The following is a 21,651-nucleotide window of genomic DNA, read 5'->3' on the forward strand; positions in this document are numbered from 1 at the left end:
GTCTCACTTGTGCTGAATATATGTATGGGAAGTAGGGTGTTCCAATGAATAAGGAGAATAAACAATCTTGATTCTATAGTCCTTAAAGTTGAGACTCTGGAGGTGACATTAGATCCTGTGACTTTCCTGCTTGGAAAACCTATTGAAGGTTTCCCCCTCCAAACCAAGGAATTGATGCCATTCATCTTGACGGCAGCCCGCTGCGAAATTGCGGCAAAATGGAAGAAGCTTAAGCCACCTTGCAAACAGTCGGTGCTGAACAGAATCAGAGAAGTTAAACTTATGGAGCAAGACTGAACCAAAATGTCGAAAAATGTGATAAAATCTGGGAAGCATGGCCCCATACATAAAATCTTCTCTGGAAGAATAGCCAGCACCGGCTGTCCGCCTGGGGGCGGGGATGGGGTTTCCGAGGGGGGGGGGGTCCTGCCTTCCCACCCTCTATCCTCCCCCCTCCCCGATCCCTTGTTCCCTGTTCCTCTACCTCCCCCCCCCCTTCCCTGTCTCTCCCCTCCTTCCCCCCCCCTCTACTTCCTCTCTTCTATAGGTCTATACTTTTTCTCCGCACCCAAAAGAGGAAAGACTAATCCCCCAAGCGAGACGCTCTCCCCTCCGGCTGGAGGAGTGAGAGGATGTACAAGGCTGACGAAGATATACTGTAGGAGGGGGCTCCTCCTCAAGTGCAAGCCGAAGGCATTGAATAAAGTGATGATCTGTACCCTTTCCTCTGTGTAAAACCAATAAAAAATGTGAAACCAAAAAGTTGAGACTCTGGATATAGACTCTATTATGGACTATTTGTCCGAAGCGCGAAGGAGGTTGCAATACCCCCTGGGGTGATGTTTATTTTTGAATAAAGTATTTTTGCAATTTTACCACCTGGTTCCCTGGCAGTGCGCTGCTTCTCTCTTTCTTCACCTGTGCTGAAGCAGGGATATCCCGAAATCCTAACCAGTTGCTGGCCCTTGAGGATTGGAGTTGGCCACCCCTGATCTATAGTGAATGGCCCACGATAACCTTTTTCTAACTCCCTTCTGCTTTCGCTACCTACCAGGGACACAATTTATGTTTAAACAAAAAGGTGCAGTAAAACTCCTCACACCCTGTACATTGCTGGACTGTTGCGCTGTACTGTGATGTAACCGTGACATTAAAGGAGTATTATTTATATGGAAGTTTAGTTAACCAACTAAATGTATTGATCCATGAAGGCCCAGATTGACAGTCTTCTACTGGAAGGCAGCTTTCCATGTGGGATAACCTCTTACAGCCCCATTCAAGTTAATGTAAGGGGTCTACAAGCGACGAAAGGTCTCATACGGCAGAAGACTGCTTGGTAAATATGAGATTGTATCTAATACATACAGTACAATCTTATTGAGTTGATCAACCTTACACGGTACATCCCAGAGAGAAAATAATAACACGTTATAAGAGGTCAAATAGATATGGGGCACAACCTATAAATGGTGTATAGGCAAAAATACACATTGGCATTAGATAAAGTCGACACATTGAGGACGGTCATGGTGGGTGGTAGGTCAGCTTATATCATTGACATCCCTTCTGGAGTCTGGTTTTCAGCGGTGTTGCCCTAATTATTTTCTTATCTTGATGGGGTCTTTTATTTGATAGAAAAGATACACTGAGAGAGAGATGCATTTTTGAAGTATGTACTAGGAAGATATCGGAAGAGAATGTGATTTCCCAACAACCCAAAAATTGGCACAAGTAAGAAGTCCATCAACAAGCTTGTATATTCCAGACTACAACCAAAACCCCGACTCCATGTCTCCAACCGTTGAGCTGGCCCACTAGGCAATATTGTCTTTGAAAACACATTTTCAGCTTCTATTAAAACCCGTTGTAAATGCTACAAGGTTACATATCTGTATGCTTTGCAATTTTCCATACATATAAACGAGGTTAGTACCACAACAGTAATAATTAAAATTGCTGTTGACATTAAATCCTTCCAAGTAAACCCAGGGAATGACTGTTAAGGCTGTCAGCTTTTACATGGCCTCATGATTCAAAGATTAATGGACCTTAAAACAGCCATAAAATATCGAGGCCACTAGTTTGATTTAGAAGAAAAAAGATTTTCTTTTCTGCCTTTTATTTTCAAAGTTACAGTCTTAAATTCCAAACTTAGCACAAGGAAATGTAAACATTTCTGACACTCGTTCGGGATAGCAGCCCAGTAAACTGCAAAAGTCACAGAAATCCGTATTAAGGATAATTCATGGTTCAGAGAATATTACATTTATTGAGATGTATTTATATCATCTTCAGCAATATTAAAGGCATGTTATGAAAATCATTACATTGGTGAGTGTTAGCTCCGCAGAAGGAGATGACAGGTTGTTACCCCGATATTAACAGTGATTTAAACACAATGGTACAAAGTAGACTTGAGAAATAGTGTAGGAAACCAAGGCACTGAAGCAGGAAAGCAGCACGGACTCTTTGCAGCATCAAAAAGTTTACATGCATCTGAAAGATTAAAGAAACATACATAAACTGTCCTGAAGCATTGCAATAATCGGTGGCACTGGTAGTCTGAAGGTGTCTAGCAATATGAACCCCAAATGCATTGTTCTACCTTTGTCAAAATGTCAATCCCTTAGTAGATGGTTTTTTATTTTATAGTGTGCAATGCATTCATTTGAAAGATGCTGCATGGATGAATCCTTTCAGCACAAAGTGCAGTGTTTTTCAACCAGGGTTCTGAGGAACCCTTGGGTTCCCCCGGCATTTCTAAAGAGATGCCCATCATTTTCAGGTCACTTCAAAATTGTACCAAATACAGAAGAATTTACAATCTATCTGACCTCAGACGCGCTATTAGAGATGGTTGGGGTTCCTAACAATGCATCTGATCTCAGACGCGCTATTAGAGAGGGTTGGGGTTCCTAACAATGCATCTGATCTCAGACGCGCTATTAGAGAGGGTCGGGGTTCCTTACAATGCATCTGATATCAGACGCGCTATTAGAGAGGGTTGGGGGTTCCTCAGAATTTCACATAGGGATCCTTAACCAAAAAAAGGTTGGAAACCACAGACACAGTGCATTCTGTAGTATAGTATTGTTGATATGTTTCCATGTCTGTGCACGTTAGCGCCAACACAAACAAGACAGAAGAGGTTGGCCTAAGAAAAGTCGCAGAGTACGGAGGCGACTTATTTAAATATGGAACAGTTAAATAATGTCACTCAACAAAAATATATTGCTATATATATATATATATACGTACATATATACACACACATATACACACACACACACACATATATATACACACATTTCCTTTTCATATGCACCTTATACTTAAAATGTACCGATCTCTGTTTACGTTTGCAAATTACATTTTCATCTCAAACTTTGTATTGAATAAAGTTAGACAATGTTATACAACTAAAAACATACATTTAACAAAAGACAAAAAGTATCCCCGTCCCATTTTGAGAGAGAAAGATATAGAAAATGTTCTCCTCGCCGAAAGTTTCGCAGCCTTCTTACCTGTGCAAACCAAGGTTACTTTTGCTATAAATAGCTCCTTAGACATTTCACATAAAAACTACCAAGCACTAAATTAAAAAAGCTGCCTTGCTTTTAAACAAGATACAGTTAAATTTATGGAGCGGCTCTCGAAGGCTCATTGGTTTACACGTACACAAATGTGTGGATATGTTGCTGCAGAGTCTGGATATGTGTCGCAGAAAAACTGGATCACAAAACTAGCACGACGAACAGGAGGCGAAAAAACAAGACACGCAGGGAATGGAAACACAGGCACACAGGGTATGGAAACACAGACACGCAGGGTACGGAAACACAGACACGCAGGGTACGGAAACACAGGCACGCAGGGTACGGAAACACAGGCACGCAGGGTACGGAAACACAGACACGCAAGGGACGGAAACACAGACACGCAGGGTACGGAAACACAGGCACGCAGTGTACGGAAACACAGACACGCAGGGAACGGAAACACAGACACGCAGGGGACGGAAACACAGGCACGCAGGGTACGGAAACACAGACACGCAGGGAACGGAAACAGACACGCAGGGAACGGAAACACAGACACGCAGGGAACGGAAACACAGACACGCAGGGAACGGAAACACAGACACGCAGGGAACGGAAACACAGACACGCAGGGAACGGAAACACAGACACGCAGGGAACGGAAACACAGACACTCAGGGTACGGAAACACAGACACGCAGGGTACGGAAACAGACACGCAGGGAACGGAAACACAGACACGCAAGGGACGGAAACACAGACACGCAGGGTACGGAAACACAGGCACGCAGGGTACGGAAACACAGACACGCAGGGTACGGAAACACAGACACGCAGGGTACGGAAACAGACACGCAGGGTACGGAAACACAGACACGCAGGGTACGGAAACACAGACACGCAGGGTACGGAAACACAGACACGCAGGGAACGGAAACACAGACACGCAGGGTACGGAAACACAGACACGCAGGGTACGGAAACACAGACACGCAGGGTACGGAAACACAGACACGCAGGGTACGGAAAAACAGACACGCAGGGTACGGAAACACAGACACGCAGGGTACGGAAACACAGACACGCAGGGTACGGAAACACAGACACGAAGAGTACGGAAACACAGACACGCAGGGGACGGAAACACAGACACGCAGGGAACGGAAACACAGACACGCAGGGTACGGGGAAACACAGACACGAAGAGTACGGAAACACAGACACGCAGGGTACGGAAACACAGGCACGCAGGGTACGGAAACACAGACACGCAGGGAACGGAAACAGACACGCAGGGAACGGAAACACAGACACGCAGGGAACGGAAACACAGGCACGCAGGGGACGGAAACACAGACACGCAGGGTACGGAAACACAGACACGCAGGGTACGGAAACACAGGCACGCAGGGAACGGAAACACAGACACGCAGGGAACGGAAACACAGACACGCAGGGAACGGAAATACAAGACACGCAGGGAACGGAAACACAGACACGCAGGGTACGGAAACACAGACACGCAGGGTACGGAAACACAGACACGCAGGGTACGGAAACAGAGACACACAGGGTACGGGGAAACACAGACACGCAGGGAACGGAAACACAGACACGCAGGGTACGGAAACAGAGACACACAAGGTACGGAAACACAGACACACAGGGTACGGAAACACAGACACACAGGGTACGGAAACACAGACACGCAAGGAACGGAAACACAGACACACAGGGTACGGAAACACAGACACACAGGGTACGGAAACACAGACACGCAGGGTACGGAAACACAGACACGCAGGGGGCGGAAACACAGACACGCAGGATACGGAAACACAGACACACAGGGTACGGAAACACAGACACACAGGGTACGGAAACACAGACACGCAGGGTACGGAAACACAGACACGCAGGGGGCGGAAACAGAGACACGCAGGATACGGAAACACAGACACGCAGGGTACGGAAACACAGACACGCAGGGTACGGAAACACAGACACGCAGGGAACGGAAACACAGACACACAGGGTACGGAAACACAGACACACAGGGTACGGAAACACAGACACACAGGGTACGGAAACACAGACACGCAGGGTACGGAAACACAGACACGCAGGGGGCGGAAACAGAGACACACAGGGTATGGAAACACAGACACGCAGGGTACGGAAACACAGACACACAGGGGACGGAAACACAGACACGCAGGTTATGGAAACACAGACACGCAGGGGGCGGAAACACAGACACGCAGGGTACGGAAACAGAGACACACAGGGTACGGAAACACAGACACACAGGGTACGGAAACACAGACACGCAGGGGGCGGAAATACAGACACGCAGGGTACGGAAACACAGACACGCAGGGTACGGAAACACAGACACGCAGGGTTAGGAAACACAGACACGCAGGGTTAGGAAACACAGACACGCAGGGTTAGGAAACACAGACACGCAGGGTTAGGAAACACAGACACGCAGGGAACGGAAACACAGACACGCAGGGTACGGAAACACAGACACGCAGGGTATGGAAACACAGACACGCAGGGTATGGAAACACAGACACGCAGGGTACGGAAACACAGACACGCAGGGTATGGAAACACAGACACGCAAGGTATGGAAACACAGACACGCAGAGTTCGGAAACACAGGCACGCAGGGTACAGAAACACAGACACTCAGGGTACGGAAACACAGACACGCAGGGTACGGAAACACAGACACGTAGGGTACGGAAACACAGACACGCAGGGTACGGAAACACAGACACGCAGGGAACGGAAACACAGACACGCAGGCTACGGAAACACAGACACGCAGGGTACGGAAACACAGACACACAGGATACGGAAACACAGACACACAGGGTACGGAAACACAGACACACAGGGTACGGAAACACAGACACACAGGGTACGGAAACACAGACACGCAGGGAACGGGTCGAGCTGCCAGGCTGAGCCATTTATAGTTGGCGTTACCAAAACAGCCCAGACAAACCTCTAACACACGCGCTGTGACATAGTCCCAGGAAAGTGGGCAGCTTTCTGTCTGATTCGTAGCAGAAAGTGCAGACATACAGTAGTGTGGATGTGATCCGCCCCACAGATTCACAGTCACTAAGGCTGGTGCATAGGAAATCCATACCAGACTTTACAATGGTTCTGGTTTCCCTCACCTGCTCACCTAATTACTGGAACAGGTATTTGGAGCAGAGAGAGTTGATTTTTCAGTCTCTCTCTTAGACTGCGGCCAGGCAGGGAGCGAGTGTTCTGCTTGACCGTGCTTTTCCTGGCGAGCTAGTTGCGCACGGGGAGGCGGGGGGGCGGGGATGCTTCCCAGGATCCAGTTTGGGGTAGACGGCCCACTCACGTGTTGCAGCATCTGAGAATCTATTGGGGCGCTGTCCCCATCTCACAGTTAAGAATTGAATGTTATATCTGTGTGTTATTTAAAGTTGGTAACTGGCTTACCCAGCCAACATTGCAGATAGGGATATGCTGTGAGTTAGACCAGAATTGCACAGAGTGAGGGGCGCGAGATTTTCGGGGGGGGGGGGGGAGGGAGCGGCTGTTACAGAGGCCCCATGCTCCCCTGAAGGCATTTAAAATATATGCCGGAGATCGCGCCAGGCCTCTGTAACTTTTCACTTACCTGGAGTTCCAGCAACGCGTTTACATGGCAACCAGTGTCAAATGACGCCACGGGGTCATGTGACATCACATTGCTATGGCAACGTGACATCACATGACCCCACGACATCATTTGACACCAGAGCCGTGCAAGTCGGAGGGGAGAGGAGACAGGGGGGCGCAAGTAGGTAAGTTTGCGCACCCCTGATTAAGATTCCTGACAGGAGTAGATGTTATTTTTATGATTTCTTTTGTTTCTTAAAGTGACGGTGTTTGAAATGTTTAGTGTCACTAATTGAAAAATAAACCGCTGAAGGTTGAGGGCTGAGTGCCTCTTGTGTATACACATGTTTATTTCTTCAAAATAAACCCTAGAAGACTATGTCGCGAAGAGCCTGGGCAAACGGCAGCGTTACACAAAGAGAACCGTTTGCCACAGCGCGTTAAAGCAGTTTGCACGGAACAGGACACTAATATTAAGTCACTTTTCTGTTGTTGCAATTCTTTCTATTATTTATTTGGCACAAAGCTTTTTTTTGCTACCTCCTGGAGCTGTTAATTTTTGTTCGCTGTCGAGCAAAAGTCAAAGTCAGAGTCTAAACAGCTTGTAATGAGTTTTCAATGGCCCATCTCACTGAAATTGAGGGCAAAGGAACAGCAGACTTAGACAGTGTCAGGCCTGGGGATTTATGATCGAGGGTGCAATGTATTCTGCAGAATATACGCAGAGGAGGGGCAGTGGATACCAGAGGTGCTACATTAAACACTCTGAATCGTGGTGTATTTTATCCTAATGTTATATCAGCACAGATGCATGGTGTTACACAGTGAGGAACCTTAATTAACAATGGCGTGTTGCAGTTTATGGCTTTTCATAGCAAATTATATCAAACCGACATGCTATGTTTTGACATTTTTGTTGTGGCATAAATAAACAGAATGGACTTGCAAGCGGAGCAAAAACGGAGCTCAATGCAATAAGCAGCAGCCTTGTATTGAAAGCACTGGCATTATACGAGTCAATGCTTCATTACAATAAAAAATTAAATATGTGATATAAGGCGGTTGGGTCACAATGCAGACTCAACCACAATCATTTCTTGCTGGCAAGTTGAGAGTCAGTAAACACCAGCAGAGAATGTACCATCGCCTTAAAATTAACGATGATTATCCTTCTAATTATAGTCAGATTATTGTTTTATTTAAAAAAAAAAATAGTTAGATTGACAAAAATAACCCCCCCCATCCCCCATAAATAACACTTTTCTATTTTCTTGTTCCACTACAAAAAGTTTTCATGGGTGTCTCTGGTAACTGAGAAAGTTCTTCCCCGAGAATTCCATTAGTGAATTTAATAAGTGTAAATTGCATCTTCGGTTCCAAATTGCAGCTGGGTAGAAAGACTTTGCATCATTATTTAGGATAACCCTAGTCCTCGGGGGGGCCTATTGCCTTTGATCATTTAGTAATCAAAGTACTTGGGGTGAAAAAAAAATACTTCCACGAGAGACGAGAGTTTTTTTCATGAGGTACCATTTTAAGAGTATTCATTATCTTAAGTAGTAAATCCATTGACTATTTGTGCAGTGCGACATGTACATTCACCACGCCTGCTTTATACGGAGTGATAGTGGTTTTCATTCCCTATGGAAGACACAGAACTATCCAATTAAGTATTTCTATAGAACAATCGTATTCTATTTGTCTTGACCGTCTTAGCATTACTTATTGGTTGGCTTTTTCATTTGAGTGTTTAATCTCAACAGCTAATTCTGACTCAGGTTATTGAAAATGTGGAGATCTCATTCCTGGATGTGAAATGGAAACATTTTAAAGCCACAATGCTACATGGTCAAAAGCAGTTTGTCCTCTGCAACTACGGAGTTGTCCTCCTTCCTTTTGGCCAGCAGACTGTACCGGGACGAAGGATTTTGGAAGCTCTAGTGACAGCTGGGTTGTCCATATTTACATACTGTAGAATCCTGTTCCAACCAACATATAGTTCCTATCTTAATGTTTGTGCTACAGAATCAAAGAAGCTCATTCACTAAGAAATGGCAAGTCTTTAATTAATAGCACCTTAAAGCAGCAAAACGTGCAATCTTATGGGTTTTTTTTTTTTTTAAATAAATCAGTTCTGTAGTATTAGATAACAGTGACTGTTTTATTATTATTTAATTAAATTATTATTTTATTCAACTTAATGCTATGTTTACTGTGCTTTAAAGCATCCTGTGATTTCTATAGCCGTTTTAAGCACACCTCCCCAGCAGTGCAAGATATTTGCCACACTTCCCTGTTTGTGATCATTTGTCGCCAATGTTCCAACAGTAGCAGTTTGAGCTGTAAACTGTAACAATAGATAATGTTACCGTAGTAATATCAGGACACATTGTAGCTGCTGAGTTACAGTGACTGAAGGATTGATTGAAACGGAAAGGCAGCCATTTAGTTAGGCACACAATCAGGATTTATAACAGGAGCACCAGACGAATGCCAGTTTAGGAAAGAATGTAGAATTATACATTGTAACAAGAAAGATGATCCAGGGCTCAAGTGACTTGACAAAGGCCCAAGTGAGGCCGAAACGTGGTGTATCTTGAATAAATTCTTTCCTAGAGAAACCCGTGGCGATCTGGATCAGCATTCTTGTTGCTGTATACCTGGATCGCTGCAGATAGCCATCCCTGAACAAGGCGCTCCAGCATTGCGCAAGTATCGCATTTATTTGCAATTTTTTGGAGTGCTACACACCCATATATCTCTGAATTATACATTGTCCCATGCTTTACATATTAATAAAAAAAAGGGGGAGGGGGGTGGATGTAGTATTGCTGCTTTAAAGAATGACCCCCAACGGGTGAAGCAAGAAGGAAACCGAAGCATCAATTTATTATACATGAAACAGGCATTATTGCACCGTTAACGCACCGTGATGAGTCAACACTGCTGCGATATGTGTCGCCAGAAATACCGCGATTCCATTAACACAATGGTAACATGCACATCATCATCTCTTTGACACGCAATATTTTCCGGGTTATTTCTCGTGTTAAAAGGGGGGGGCGGTAATAATGCCTGTTACATTTGTGGATTCCGCACACACCTGGCGCTCAGTGGCGAATTTCCCATTAGGCCCGGGCCTAGGACGGATAAATCTGGGGGCGGCCCCCTCGGGCCTGATGGGAAGGCTCTTACATGCGGCGGCCGCCTCCTTGCTGCCGCCCACCTTCTCCTTTTGAAGCGGACGTCACCAACGTGGCGGCACGCGGCGTCTCGTTGCCATGGCAAATGACATCATGACGTCGCGTTACCACGGCAATGCGATGCCATGCCACGTCACGTTGGTGACGTCCGATTCGAAAGGAGAAGGTGGGCGGCAGAAAGGAGGCAGCAAGGTGCCGCTGCTGGCACTGTGTAATTGTGGGGGCGTAAAAGTGGTCGCCGGGCAGGATGCCAGCGGTATTAGAGGAGAACAGTCTTGAGTGCAAATGTCAGTCTTTATCTCTCAATGCTCAGCACAGGCAGTAACACAATGAGGGGGTTCACTGAGCTACAATAAGGGGTTAACGCCCCGCAATCGCTCAATCAAGTCACTGGCAGTTAGCGTGGGGATTGCAGGGCGCATTGGAGCTTAGGGAATCCTGGAGATTCAGCCCTATTTACTAAGCAGCGCTAAGCCATAAATTACATGATGGCCATTAAAGAGACGTGACCAGAAAATGCCTTGTGGCTTAGCACTGCTTAGCCAATGTGGCCCAATGTGACATTGTGCTGCTATTCGCTTTCATTCAAAATCAACCTCACAAAACATTGCCAGCGCGCACACATATGACAACCCGAATTGTGCGCATTACAACACCTGCACATGTGAGCAACATGACACGCTGCGTGAGGAATACGGCGAACGCAAGTGAGCAGATTGGGGATTTGGTCCATGATGAGAGCATCCCTCTTCCACGGAATGACAAACATGTAGAGAGTCATTAAAACCTCATCCAGCACCATGTTTATTTCCCGCTCTCATTCTAATACATTTTTATAATTGCATTGAAGATATGCTCTCCTGTTTCTAGTGGAAAGATAAAATTTATGAAGCATGACAAACGCATCATATCAAAGACCACCCTAAGAATAATGATGTGCATCGCTCCTGTGTAACAGTACTCCAGGCTTCCCGAGCATCTTAAATGAGCTTTAAGGACTAATACTGAGAACACTTATTAAACACACTATGCTACAACCCTGGAGATGGATTTTAAATAGGTCACAGAACATATGGAAAATAAAATAAATGAGTACAAGTTACAGGAGAATATTCACAGTCATTTATCCAGAGTGCAGTGCACAGACTTGAAATTGTTTTAAAAAAAATATATAATAACTGTAGAAGTACAGCATCTTCTGAACTACATTTATTACCAGGATTTAACCAATTCATATGATTAGTAAGCATTGGTGGGTAGCACCCCTGTCTGTCTAAATAAGGTTTCACTGATCTCTAATAATTAATACAACTGAAGTATGCTGAAAAATTAAATAATGAGATCCTCACATTTATACTTTCACAGTCATTTCCCCTTTTTCCTTGTGTTATGTCACAGTTTGACTTCTGTTCCTTTTTGCATTTTGTTTCCCACCAGATAAAATGACGCCTGATGCTTTCTTCCAGACAAGAAGAATGAGCTTGGTCGGCATAGTTGCTGATTTGATGATTTATAAGGAGAATGTTATTTTTTTGTTATTGTTGAAAATAGTAAATATGTTATCCATCTCACAGCCCCCCCCCCCCCCCAAAAGAACATTCTGCAGGAACTGCCACTTTTAAATCAAAATAAAAAAATTTAAAGCAGATTTGTATCCCTTTATTTTTCTTCTCCTTCGGTAAGACGGGCGCGCAGAACGGCTGTCACGGGATCATTCTACATGCCAGCAGTTCTCTGCGCATTGTACAGAATGTTTTTTTTAAAAAGGTGGATTCTTATAAAAGAGACTCTCGTGCTTGAAGACCTCTGTGAGTTAGACTTTCAGCTTTCTCCTTTTTTTTTTTAACTGCTCATCTAATCTGCTATAACGAGAACATGCTCTGGTCAATTACGAAATACAGGCAATCTACACGATTTTTAAACAGTTAGTGTGACAAAATGGATTGAATAGGTATTGTAGATACAAGGATGCAGAAATGAAATGCATCCCACTGGAAATGCTTTTTACTCACATTGTCATTTAGGGCTTTGGAATTAATAGACCAAGAAAGGCACCACATGCACCAACAAAATGCAGCAAAGCCATTGGCAGCCAGCGGAGTCTCAAAGTTTAATTCCCCCAGGGAGAAAAGGACACTGCCTAATCTGTATTCAGTCCTGACATTGTCCACATCTGATATGGAACATTAGTTACTAACTCTCTCAATAGACTAGTGTCCTTCAGTTTATATTACTTTATGTTAATAGTAGAAAAATTACACACAACATCATTTATCATTGTTATACTGTACTATACATCTCACCGCTTATTGTAATATATTTATTTGCTACTGAGATGAAGGGGGGATGAGGGGGGGGGAGGAAAACAGGTTTAAACAGAAAACTGCAGAGACAATCAATTCAAATATCAATTTGAAAGGGGGAAAAAAAAGCTGTTGCGGCTCTGTGAAAACATGGGCGATTAAACTAAATATAGATATTTTATTTTCCTGAAGAGCAGAGTAAATGAAGTGATAAGAAAATCAGCATTTAACCTCCACAAGTTCATCTTTTGTGCAGAATGAGATTGTCGTGGGCAGTGCGAGATTAGAGGGATAAATGAACCCTTTTATCAGGCACGGGGCAAATGGTACCATGATTTAAAATGAGCCGTACAATATTCAGGGAGTACTGTAGGAACGTGCATACCTTGATACAAAAGAAACATTAACATCATCATACTTTACAACATGACTGGGTCACGTGTTCATGCCTTGCTGACCACATTGAGTTTTTGGCGGGTTCGAGTCGCTGTGATAGATATCACCACTGTTTCTAGGAGGAAAAAATAGATTGCTAGAACATTTCACAGGGGTGCTCTACTCCAGTCCTCAACCCCCCCCCCCCAACCCCCAACAGGTCAGGTTTTCAGGATATCCCAGCTTCAGCAAAGGTAGCTCAATCAGATCCTGCTTCAGCACAGGTGGCTCAATCAGAGGCTCAGTCTTTGAGCCACCTGTGCTGAAGCAGGGATATCATGCACACCTGACCTGTTAGGGGGGGGGGATTGAGGACTGGAGTTGAGCACCCCTGATTTAGACCACACAGCAGAGGTCTCTCCCAAAGATCTGTCCTGTTCAATCAATGAACTCACATCCATGATCTAAGAGAAATCCATATGAGAAAATTCCGTTTACAAACCAAATTATTAAGGGAACAAGCAGTTAAATCTTAGAAACTCGGGTACCACGAGCCATGAAGTAAAAATGATGGAAAAACGTTGCACATATAACTCATGATGTTAGTTGCATGTTTAATGAGCTCCACACCCACGCACTCATTGGAATGCTCATTATAATATTACAATGAGCTAATCCCATACAATAAAACAGGCACGTTTTACAGAAAAGTGCTGCCCCTAGCATGAAAAATTATTACTCAAACCCACCTCCCTAAAAACTGCCTGGCATGTACATCTCAAACAATGTGCAGATATAATCCCTTTGTTTCGTGGTTTTAAAACCAGGAAATAATACCGCTATTTTCGGCAAACAGGGGGTCCCCAGAGCTGAAAATGGCACGGTTAAGCTCTGGAGGCGCCCCAGTAACAATCCAAAAAAAGGGAGGTTATTTAGGGTGGATAGCACCTTTAAGACATATGTTGCCAAAAAGCAACACTTACATATAGCCAGGCCCATCCCTTGGGTATGTGTTGCACTTAGGCAAGCATTATTAAGGATGCCCCATGCACCTAAAGAAAACCCCCCATTAATATTCCCCCCTCCCCCCCCAAAAAAAAATTCCACTGAAAATGTTTTGCAGGAAAATCCCCCCAGCTAGGTAGGAAGCAGGGGGTCTCCAGAGCTGAAATTAACGGGGTTCAGCTCCAGATACCCCCTGCTTCAATCCTACATGTATTAAGAAAATTAAAATGGAAGCGTCAGAGCTGTTACTCTCTCCCCCTTGCCGCGCCCCAAAACCTGCTGCACGGAGGTGGCGTCTTACCTGCTTACCGCCTAGGGAAGGGCCTGCATGTAGCAAATAGTATTTCGTAACGCCATAATATTATATTTCTATTTAAAAAAAACCTGTAAAAACCGAAGTGTAAGATGAACCCAGAAATATGACATTAAATATGACATTAAACGTGAGCTTTTGTCTGGATTGTACAGGAATACCTGAGGCTGGATCATGTCATGTGGGTTATCAGCGGTCCTATGAGATACAACAGCTGTTCCAAATATCTCTGGTTAGAATGATGGAAGAGCATGAATCCCCCTGCACAGGCCAGCACCTGAACAGGCCAGTCTGGTAAACAGCCGCCCCTGCCTAATAACAAAACAGCTAAACACTGCCAGATGGAGAGTTGGCTGAAGACAGACGGAGATGAAAAACACTTGGATTCCCTGCTATGAACTCACAGGACTGTGGTATTGAATGGAAAAAAATGTCCCTCCTTACAGACTTCATGTTTGAGGAGTGCATTAGAAACGACGTTTAACTAAATACGTGTCCACAAGCAGATATGACGATATCACCATTCCAGGCTTCATTAACACCTCCTTTCTATGGTACGAATGCATTGAGAAAGTCAACATTTTCATATATTGTACAAAAAAAACAGAAATGGCGAAAAAAAGCAAATATATATCTTTATCTCCAAAGTGCATCTTTTTCTACAAATTAGTGTTTCTTGTGCCTCTCGTTCAGTATTAAATCAAAGTGTATATAGATTTATGTAATTTATGTAGTGGCCACATTAACAGGAGTCAGATCAACAAATTAATTTAGTAATTGCCTTTATTACATAAACTGGTTGTGGGCACACAATGTGAGGGTCGTGAGCTTGTTAGTACAGGGTTTTAAACCTTAATTACTGGGGGCTCTGCTTTCTAAATTAATATGGTACGTAGTGTCAGCTTCCTTTTATACGATAAGAGGATGTCTCGTATCAACTAATTAATGACAAACTACTTGCCCACTTATATTCAAGTAGGTGACCTCCCTGATTTAAAACCTTTATGAGTGAAATCTTCTCACATAATAGAAGTCAAATTAGAAGCTTTATTCAGCATGTTTTATCCTCTATACAAGAAATACACTTGCATTTTTACAAAACGTTGACTTATGGCTAAATTATATGTAGAAACCACACTGTAAGCTACAAACACTAATCACCTTCCAACTGTACGATACTTTAGTTAGGCTCCTAAGCTCCATAGAAGGCCAAAATGATCACGTTCCAAGCAATAAAATATATGAAACTTGGGCATTCCAAGAATGTAGCCAGAATGGCCGTTAGAGGAGCCAAACATATTATTTTCAATATAGCTTTGACCAGGTCATTTTTATATCTGAGCATGTTTTATCGTGCAGCTTAGCAGTGCAGTTCTGCAGCTTTGCCAAGTCCCAATGGACTTTAAATTTATGGGATAGTAATTGCTGTTCTATTCCACATACACTGTGAGCTTTGTGGATTTTAAACTAACGAGGAGGGCAGCCCGACAATGTACGCTTAGTGCTGGCTGAAAATAAACTATAGTACAATGAACGAAAACAACAGGCTCAGATGCTTGGGAAGGGGACTTTCACCGACCCGTAGACCGGCATCACTTCTTGTTGGTGGAGTCCTCTTCCCATGTATCCAAGTCCTTATATTAATCCATTGGCTACCACAGGGTCCTACACTTCATACAAAAACTAAGAGTTGAAAGTCCCTCTGGAAGCAAAAAGGGATTACAACATCGCCTCCTGTTTCTCAACATTCAGGAATAGCAACTGCCGGTGTTAATGTCAAAGAATTCATTAAGAAAATCAAAATAAAGAGGTGTTGTATATTTTATTGCAACTCAAAAGGACAACAAAAAGAGAATGTTGCTTTAACCCGTGCAGTGCTGACAGATTAATGTGTGCATGCGTTACAGCAGGAGTAGCCAACTCCAGGAAACGAACAGGTCAGGTCCCTGCTTCAGTTATTGACAGCCACTAGTGCTGAAGCGAGCATATCCTTAAAACCTTACCGGTTGGTGGCCCCTAAGGACTGGAGTTGGATGGCCACCCCTGCATTACAGAATAATGTTATTAATATTCCAGCGGGGACATTTCAGACAGCATGGAATTTCCTAAAACCATATTTGCACAGTCTAGAAGATGTTTGTCTGCACAATGAGTCACACGGTCAAAGCAAAGTCACTACAATGTGTGTTTGATTGTAAGGAGCTTTTATGAAAGTATTAATACATGCAGAAAGCACCCAAAGTTTAGCCACTCTGTGCTCTGGCATTCTATTATTAATCTGATTATTAACCAACAATGATTAAAGTGGACTGATGGAGAAGAAAAGAGTATTTCTGTGTAGTATTCCTGATCCGGAATACCGCTAAAGAGAACCTCTATATAAAAAACACAAATGGGTGATGTATCGATGCAATTTGGAGCTAAATTGATGCAAACAGCATCTTGCATTTCTTACTGTCAGTGTATAAAAGTGCTCTGCTCTAATTTGACCCCCAGCTTGTGACTTGGGTAATACAATAGGAGGCGTTAAGGATGAATTACATAACTCGCGTAATATAATGAGATGTATCAAATTCTGCATCTCTGTGCGCACCAGTATCAAAACAAACCACCCGTTCTGACGGTAAACCTCTGACCGGCATTCCGAGTCAAATGTAGCCAGTAGAGAATGGCCAAGTGCATATAGACAATCTTTTCTTTGGCCTTTCCATCTTACTCATCCAACAGGAAGCCACAATGTCATCTCTCAATCGGTTGCGAGAGCAAGACTGATGCTGGTCGCCATATTGTTTCTCCTGGACAATTATTCTTGCCCAAGAGATTTAAAATAAAATATCACAGGAACACAGGAGGCGGTCCCCTGAGCTCATGGAACCATAGTCGATAGATGCTCCTTTAAACAATTAAATATTTATTTATTTATAAAATATTTTACCAGGTAGTAATACATTGAGAGTTATTTCTCGTTTTCAAATATGTCCTGGGCACAGAGTTAAGACAAATAATACATGGTTACAAATACAGTTACATAAATGAACAGGGTATACATTATATACAATACATTGCGTGCACAGTTAAAGAAAATGTAAAATATGATGTATTGATGCTGGGAAAAAAATGCTATTTCTTTTTAAAAGATATCTCGGCCCATATGCACTAAAGCAGGGGTCCGCATCTGGGGGGGCGCGGGTGGTTGCAGAGGTCCCGCACTATTCCCCAAGGCATTTAAATTAAATGCCAGGGGGGGGGGGGCATCACGCAAGGCTTCTGAAACCTCTACTTACATTCAGCCGGCTTCATAGCGCGTTCCCATGGCAGCGCGCCGTCAAATGACGCCGCGGGGTCATGTGACGTCAAGCCACATGACCCTGCGGCGCCATTTGATGCTGTGTTGCCATGGGAACGTGACATCAAATGACGCCGCAGGTCACGTGACGTCAAACGACCGCTGCACCGAGGAAAGGGGGGGGGGGCACGAGAACAGAGGACAGCAGGCAGGGGGGCACAGCAACAAAAGTTTGCGCCCCCCTGCACTAAAGGATACTAAGCTTTAGCACGTCTTAATTCCAATTAATTTGAATGGGAGTTAGGCCGTGTTGAGCTTAGCAGCCAATAGTGAATATGGGCTAGAGATAGTTAGAATTATTTCAGTTATTGGAAATGTCTTCATTTTCATGTTTAAAGAAGCAGCGGAAACAAATTTGGGAAGATTAAAAGGTTCCAACTAATTCTGTGCTTCTCTCCAGCAAAAGTCTTACAATGTATATGTTTTTTTTTGTTTACAATCCACAACTAAAAAAGGAAACAAAGAATTACAGACACACAGAAAAGTCAATAAACAAATATATATGTATATATCGTTTTCTGTGCTTTTGAAAACATTTGAAAGCTCTCGGGTTCAGTATCCTGTTCTGTACCATTGGGCACTCCGTGGATTTGGGGTCCCTTTAGCACTGAACGGAATAGGAAAAAAACGTAAGACAAAATAAGGCGACCTGTTTGATCTAAAATATCTTAGTTATGTAAACCATTCAGAATAAACACTGCTTGTCTAGACTAATAAAAGTTTTGAGGTCAAAATCTTTTAGTGCACCACAAACCACAAAGCAGCAATTAGACTGTTCAGCCTATGGGGAGAAGCTATAGAAAGACCAAGAGTAATAACCACACCAAAAGTTTGGAGGGCGATAAACCAATATTTAAACCCTCCTCCCACTAGAAAAGCAAACCAAGGACCCTGTTTGCAAATAATCTACAGATCAAGCTTTTGCATCCAGAACACACATTACCACACGCTTCAGCCACACAAGATGTGGTGATTGGTGATTCATGGTATATTACATTATATTATGGTATATTACAATAAAGTCATATCATCAAGTAATGCCTTTCTACCATTTATTACGCTTTATAATTTAATCATTTAAAAAAAAAGTTGAAGTAACGTTTCAAATTCAGATACTAGCACAATTTGTACTTGTAGACTACACCCTGCTGAAGGAGCTTCTTTTGATTATTATTGTATTATTTTATTACATCTCTAGGTTTTCCTCTCGTCACATCTTGTAACCGCCAGATAAAAAGTTTGGTGCCATAGAAATACAATCTAATAATGATACAGACCACAGAATAATGATGGCCAGATTATGTAACACACACACACACACACACACACACACACACACACACACACACACACACACACACACACACACACACACACCAATAGACTTAGATTCAATGTACAATGAAATAGATTAATTTGGGGGCTCAACTCCAGTCCTCAAGACCCTCCCGGTCAGATTTTCATGATATCCCTGCTACGGCACAGGTGGCTCAATCAGTGACTGTCGAAGACCGAGTCACTGATTGAGCCACCCGTGCTGGAGCTGGGATACCCTTACAACCTAACCTGTTGGTGGGTCCTGAGGGCTGGAGTTCAGAATGGATTAATGGCTTATTAATCAATAGAAGGCTTTACCAACTTCTATCACATAAGAATGTAAAGTGAGAATAAACAGAAGATTTGAATATATGTAAACGAGTCTTAAAAGTCATGTGTGAAATCTACTCCAGCCTTACACATCAATAAAGCCACCAAATGTCTTGAAGGCTCAACTTGAACAGTTGTACGTGAACCAGTAATATATTGGAGATAGAGTAGGGAGCTGTTCTGAATCTGTGATACTTTATTTAGAAGAAAGCATAACTTTGGTGATGTTAACCAGCCTTTTAAAGTTGCCTACAGTAATTCCAGACCTGTGGAAACCAGCACGGTCCTAGGTAAACCACAACATTTCTGAATAAACCAAGACATTTGGAAGCTTTTCACATCAATAGTATCTCACATTAATGACCAACTTGGTGAAGCCACATTCTCTACAAAACTTTAACCAGTCTTCTAGACTTCTGCTTATCCATTTACCTTAAGAAAAGTAATGTCATGTTCATTCCGCCAATACAAATACTTTTCACCTTGAAAGAGAGTTAAAATTATGCAAATCAAAAAAAGATCCTTGCCCCACAGCTTGAAATGATTCCATAAACTCCTGTCAAAGCAATTACGAACTAAGGTTATAAATAACCTCCTAACGCTAGCAAGCAATATCTCTAAAAGGTCTCAGCAACTGTTATCATGGCTGAATGTTATAACCCAAAGGAGCCACTGGGGAGGCCTAATTCCCCTTCCTTCTTCTAACCATGCAATTACAGCTCAACCCCCTTATAAGGCTGTGCTTGGGGTCCAAAGAATCACATCGCGCTATAAGCGGATCGCGTTAAAAATAATGTACAATTGTATGCATTGGTATTTTCTCAACCCAGGGGGAGCATATAGGAGAAAACACAACAAACAAGAAACACACTAAGTGCAGACTATAATGTTCAGGTGTGGGGTATTGTGATGCTTCCAGAGGGTCTGAGCAGGGGGTTACAACTTATATTATATTTTCACCACTGCACTATTTTGAGTCACGATTTTCTTTTATATCACTATATATGTGTTATATATATTCACTGTATTTTAAGTGATCACTAGCACCTAATTAGCGCCAGTTTCTTCACCAATCACGTTGTTACAATTGTATGCATTGTACAATAAAGTATTTACGATACCAATAATCGTGTTGTAAAGTATTCACAAATACGAAAATTGGGAGCCACGCTTGCATCGCGTTATAAGCGGATTCGCGTTGTAATGGATCGCGTTATAACGGGGTTGAGCTGTAGTTGTTTCTTACGAAATGCACAGGAACAGAGGAACAACAACATTTTAGGGTATCCAAAGATTCATTTGTTATTTCAAGTTACTGGGTGAATCTTACGCAAATAGTTTGAAATGCTGTCCTCTGTATTATCAGTGGCTCTTTATCCATACATGATCTAGTCAAACTTGTATTGGGTTTCAAAGCTATAAAAAGAAAGATCTACACTCATGATTCTATTGGAAGTCTGAAAAACTGTAGATTTAGGATCATCATCTCAGGATATATTAGTTAAGACCATAAGGCTTAGTCCATAGAGACTGAAGCCGTGCGGAGGCGCGCTGAGGCTCGGGGAAAGCGGTGCTTTCCCTGGCCTTAGAGCGCGCGCCATCCGTGGGCGTGTCTGGGGGCGGGCCAGTGACGTCACGGAGCTGGTTCGCCCTCATTGGGCGAACCGCTCACATGACCGGCCCTGCGCTCCGGCAAACGAAGAAACTTAACATTTGTTAAGACACACACTTCTGCAGGCGTGCGGAAGCGTGCGCGAGCCCCTGCTAAAGCCGCTCTCAATGCGGCTGCAGGTGCTCAGTGCCGAGCAGCAGCGCGCCTCAGCACGGGCGCTGACCATGCCCGAGTCCCAATGCCATAACTTTGGTGGCCTGTGTCCACTTTGTTCTGATTCCTGTCCATACCACAGATTATGGTTGGCAATTTAAAACATTTTGTATTTATTTAGCAAAAAATGTTGCGTTTCTTCTATCATCTAGGGTTTTTTGCTCCAATATAGGCTCATGGGCACCCAGTCTGTATTCATCACTTGCCCTTTTGCCCCAAAAAGCAGTCCCTTTTTAGTAAAGTGACAAGTATGTCGGACAGGTTTTCAAACGGTAGATTGAAGTTCTCCAAATCCCTGTACATACCAAAAATCTAAGGTTTCAAACTACAGAGCAAATATGTATTTACATTTCTGTAAAGAAAGATAGTGTCTTGCCCCGCCATATATGTTCTGTACCCAATGCTGCCGATGTCTGGAAAACACATCACATTTTGAGACTT

General features: G+C 43.3%; 1 protein-coding gene across 5 annotated transcripts in view; it reads right to left on the reverse strand.

Annotated features, from left to right (window-relative positions):
* The window catches only part of WWOX (WW domain containing oxidoreductase), a 549,395-nt gene that overhangs the window by 226,714 nt on the left and 301,030 nt on the right, over positions 1-21,651 (reverse strand). The window contains exon 10 of one of the 5 annotated variants that reach the window (XM_075576746.1): positions 2,348-2,496. The exons of the other annotated variants lie outside the window; for them this stretch is intronic. Within the exon in view, the coding sequence (XP_075432861.1) occupies positions 2,368-2,496 (129 nt within the window). The 3' untranslated portion in view covers positions 2,348-2,367. Of the gene's footprint in view, positions 1-2,347; positions 2,497-21,651 lie in introns of those variants that run through there. 5 annotated transcript variants of the gene reach the window in all.

This window comes from Ascaphus truei, chromosome 19 (genome assembly GCF_040206685.1).
Source record: "Ascaphus truei isolate aAscTru1 chromosome 19, aAscTru1.hap1, whole genome shotgun sequence".
NCBI lineage: Eukaryota > Metazoa > Chordata > Amphibia > Anura > Ascaphidae > Ascaphus > Ascaphus truei.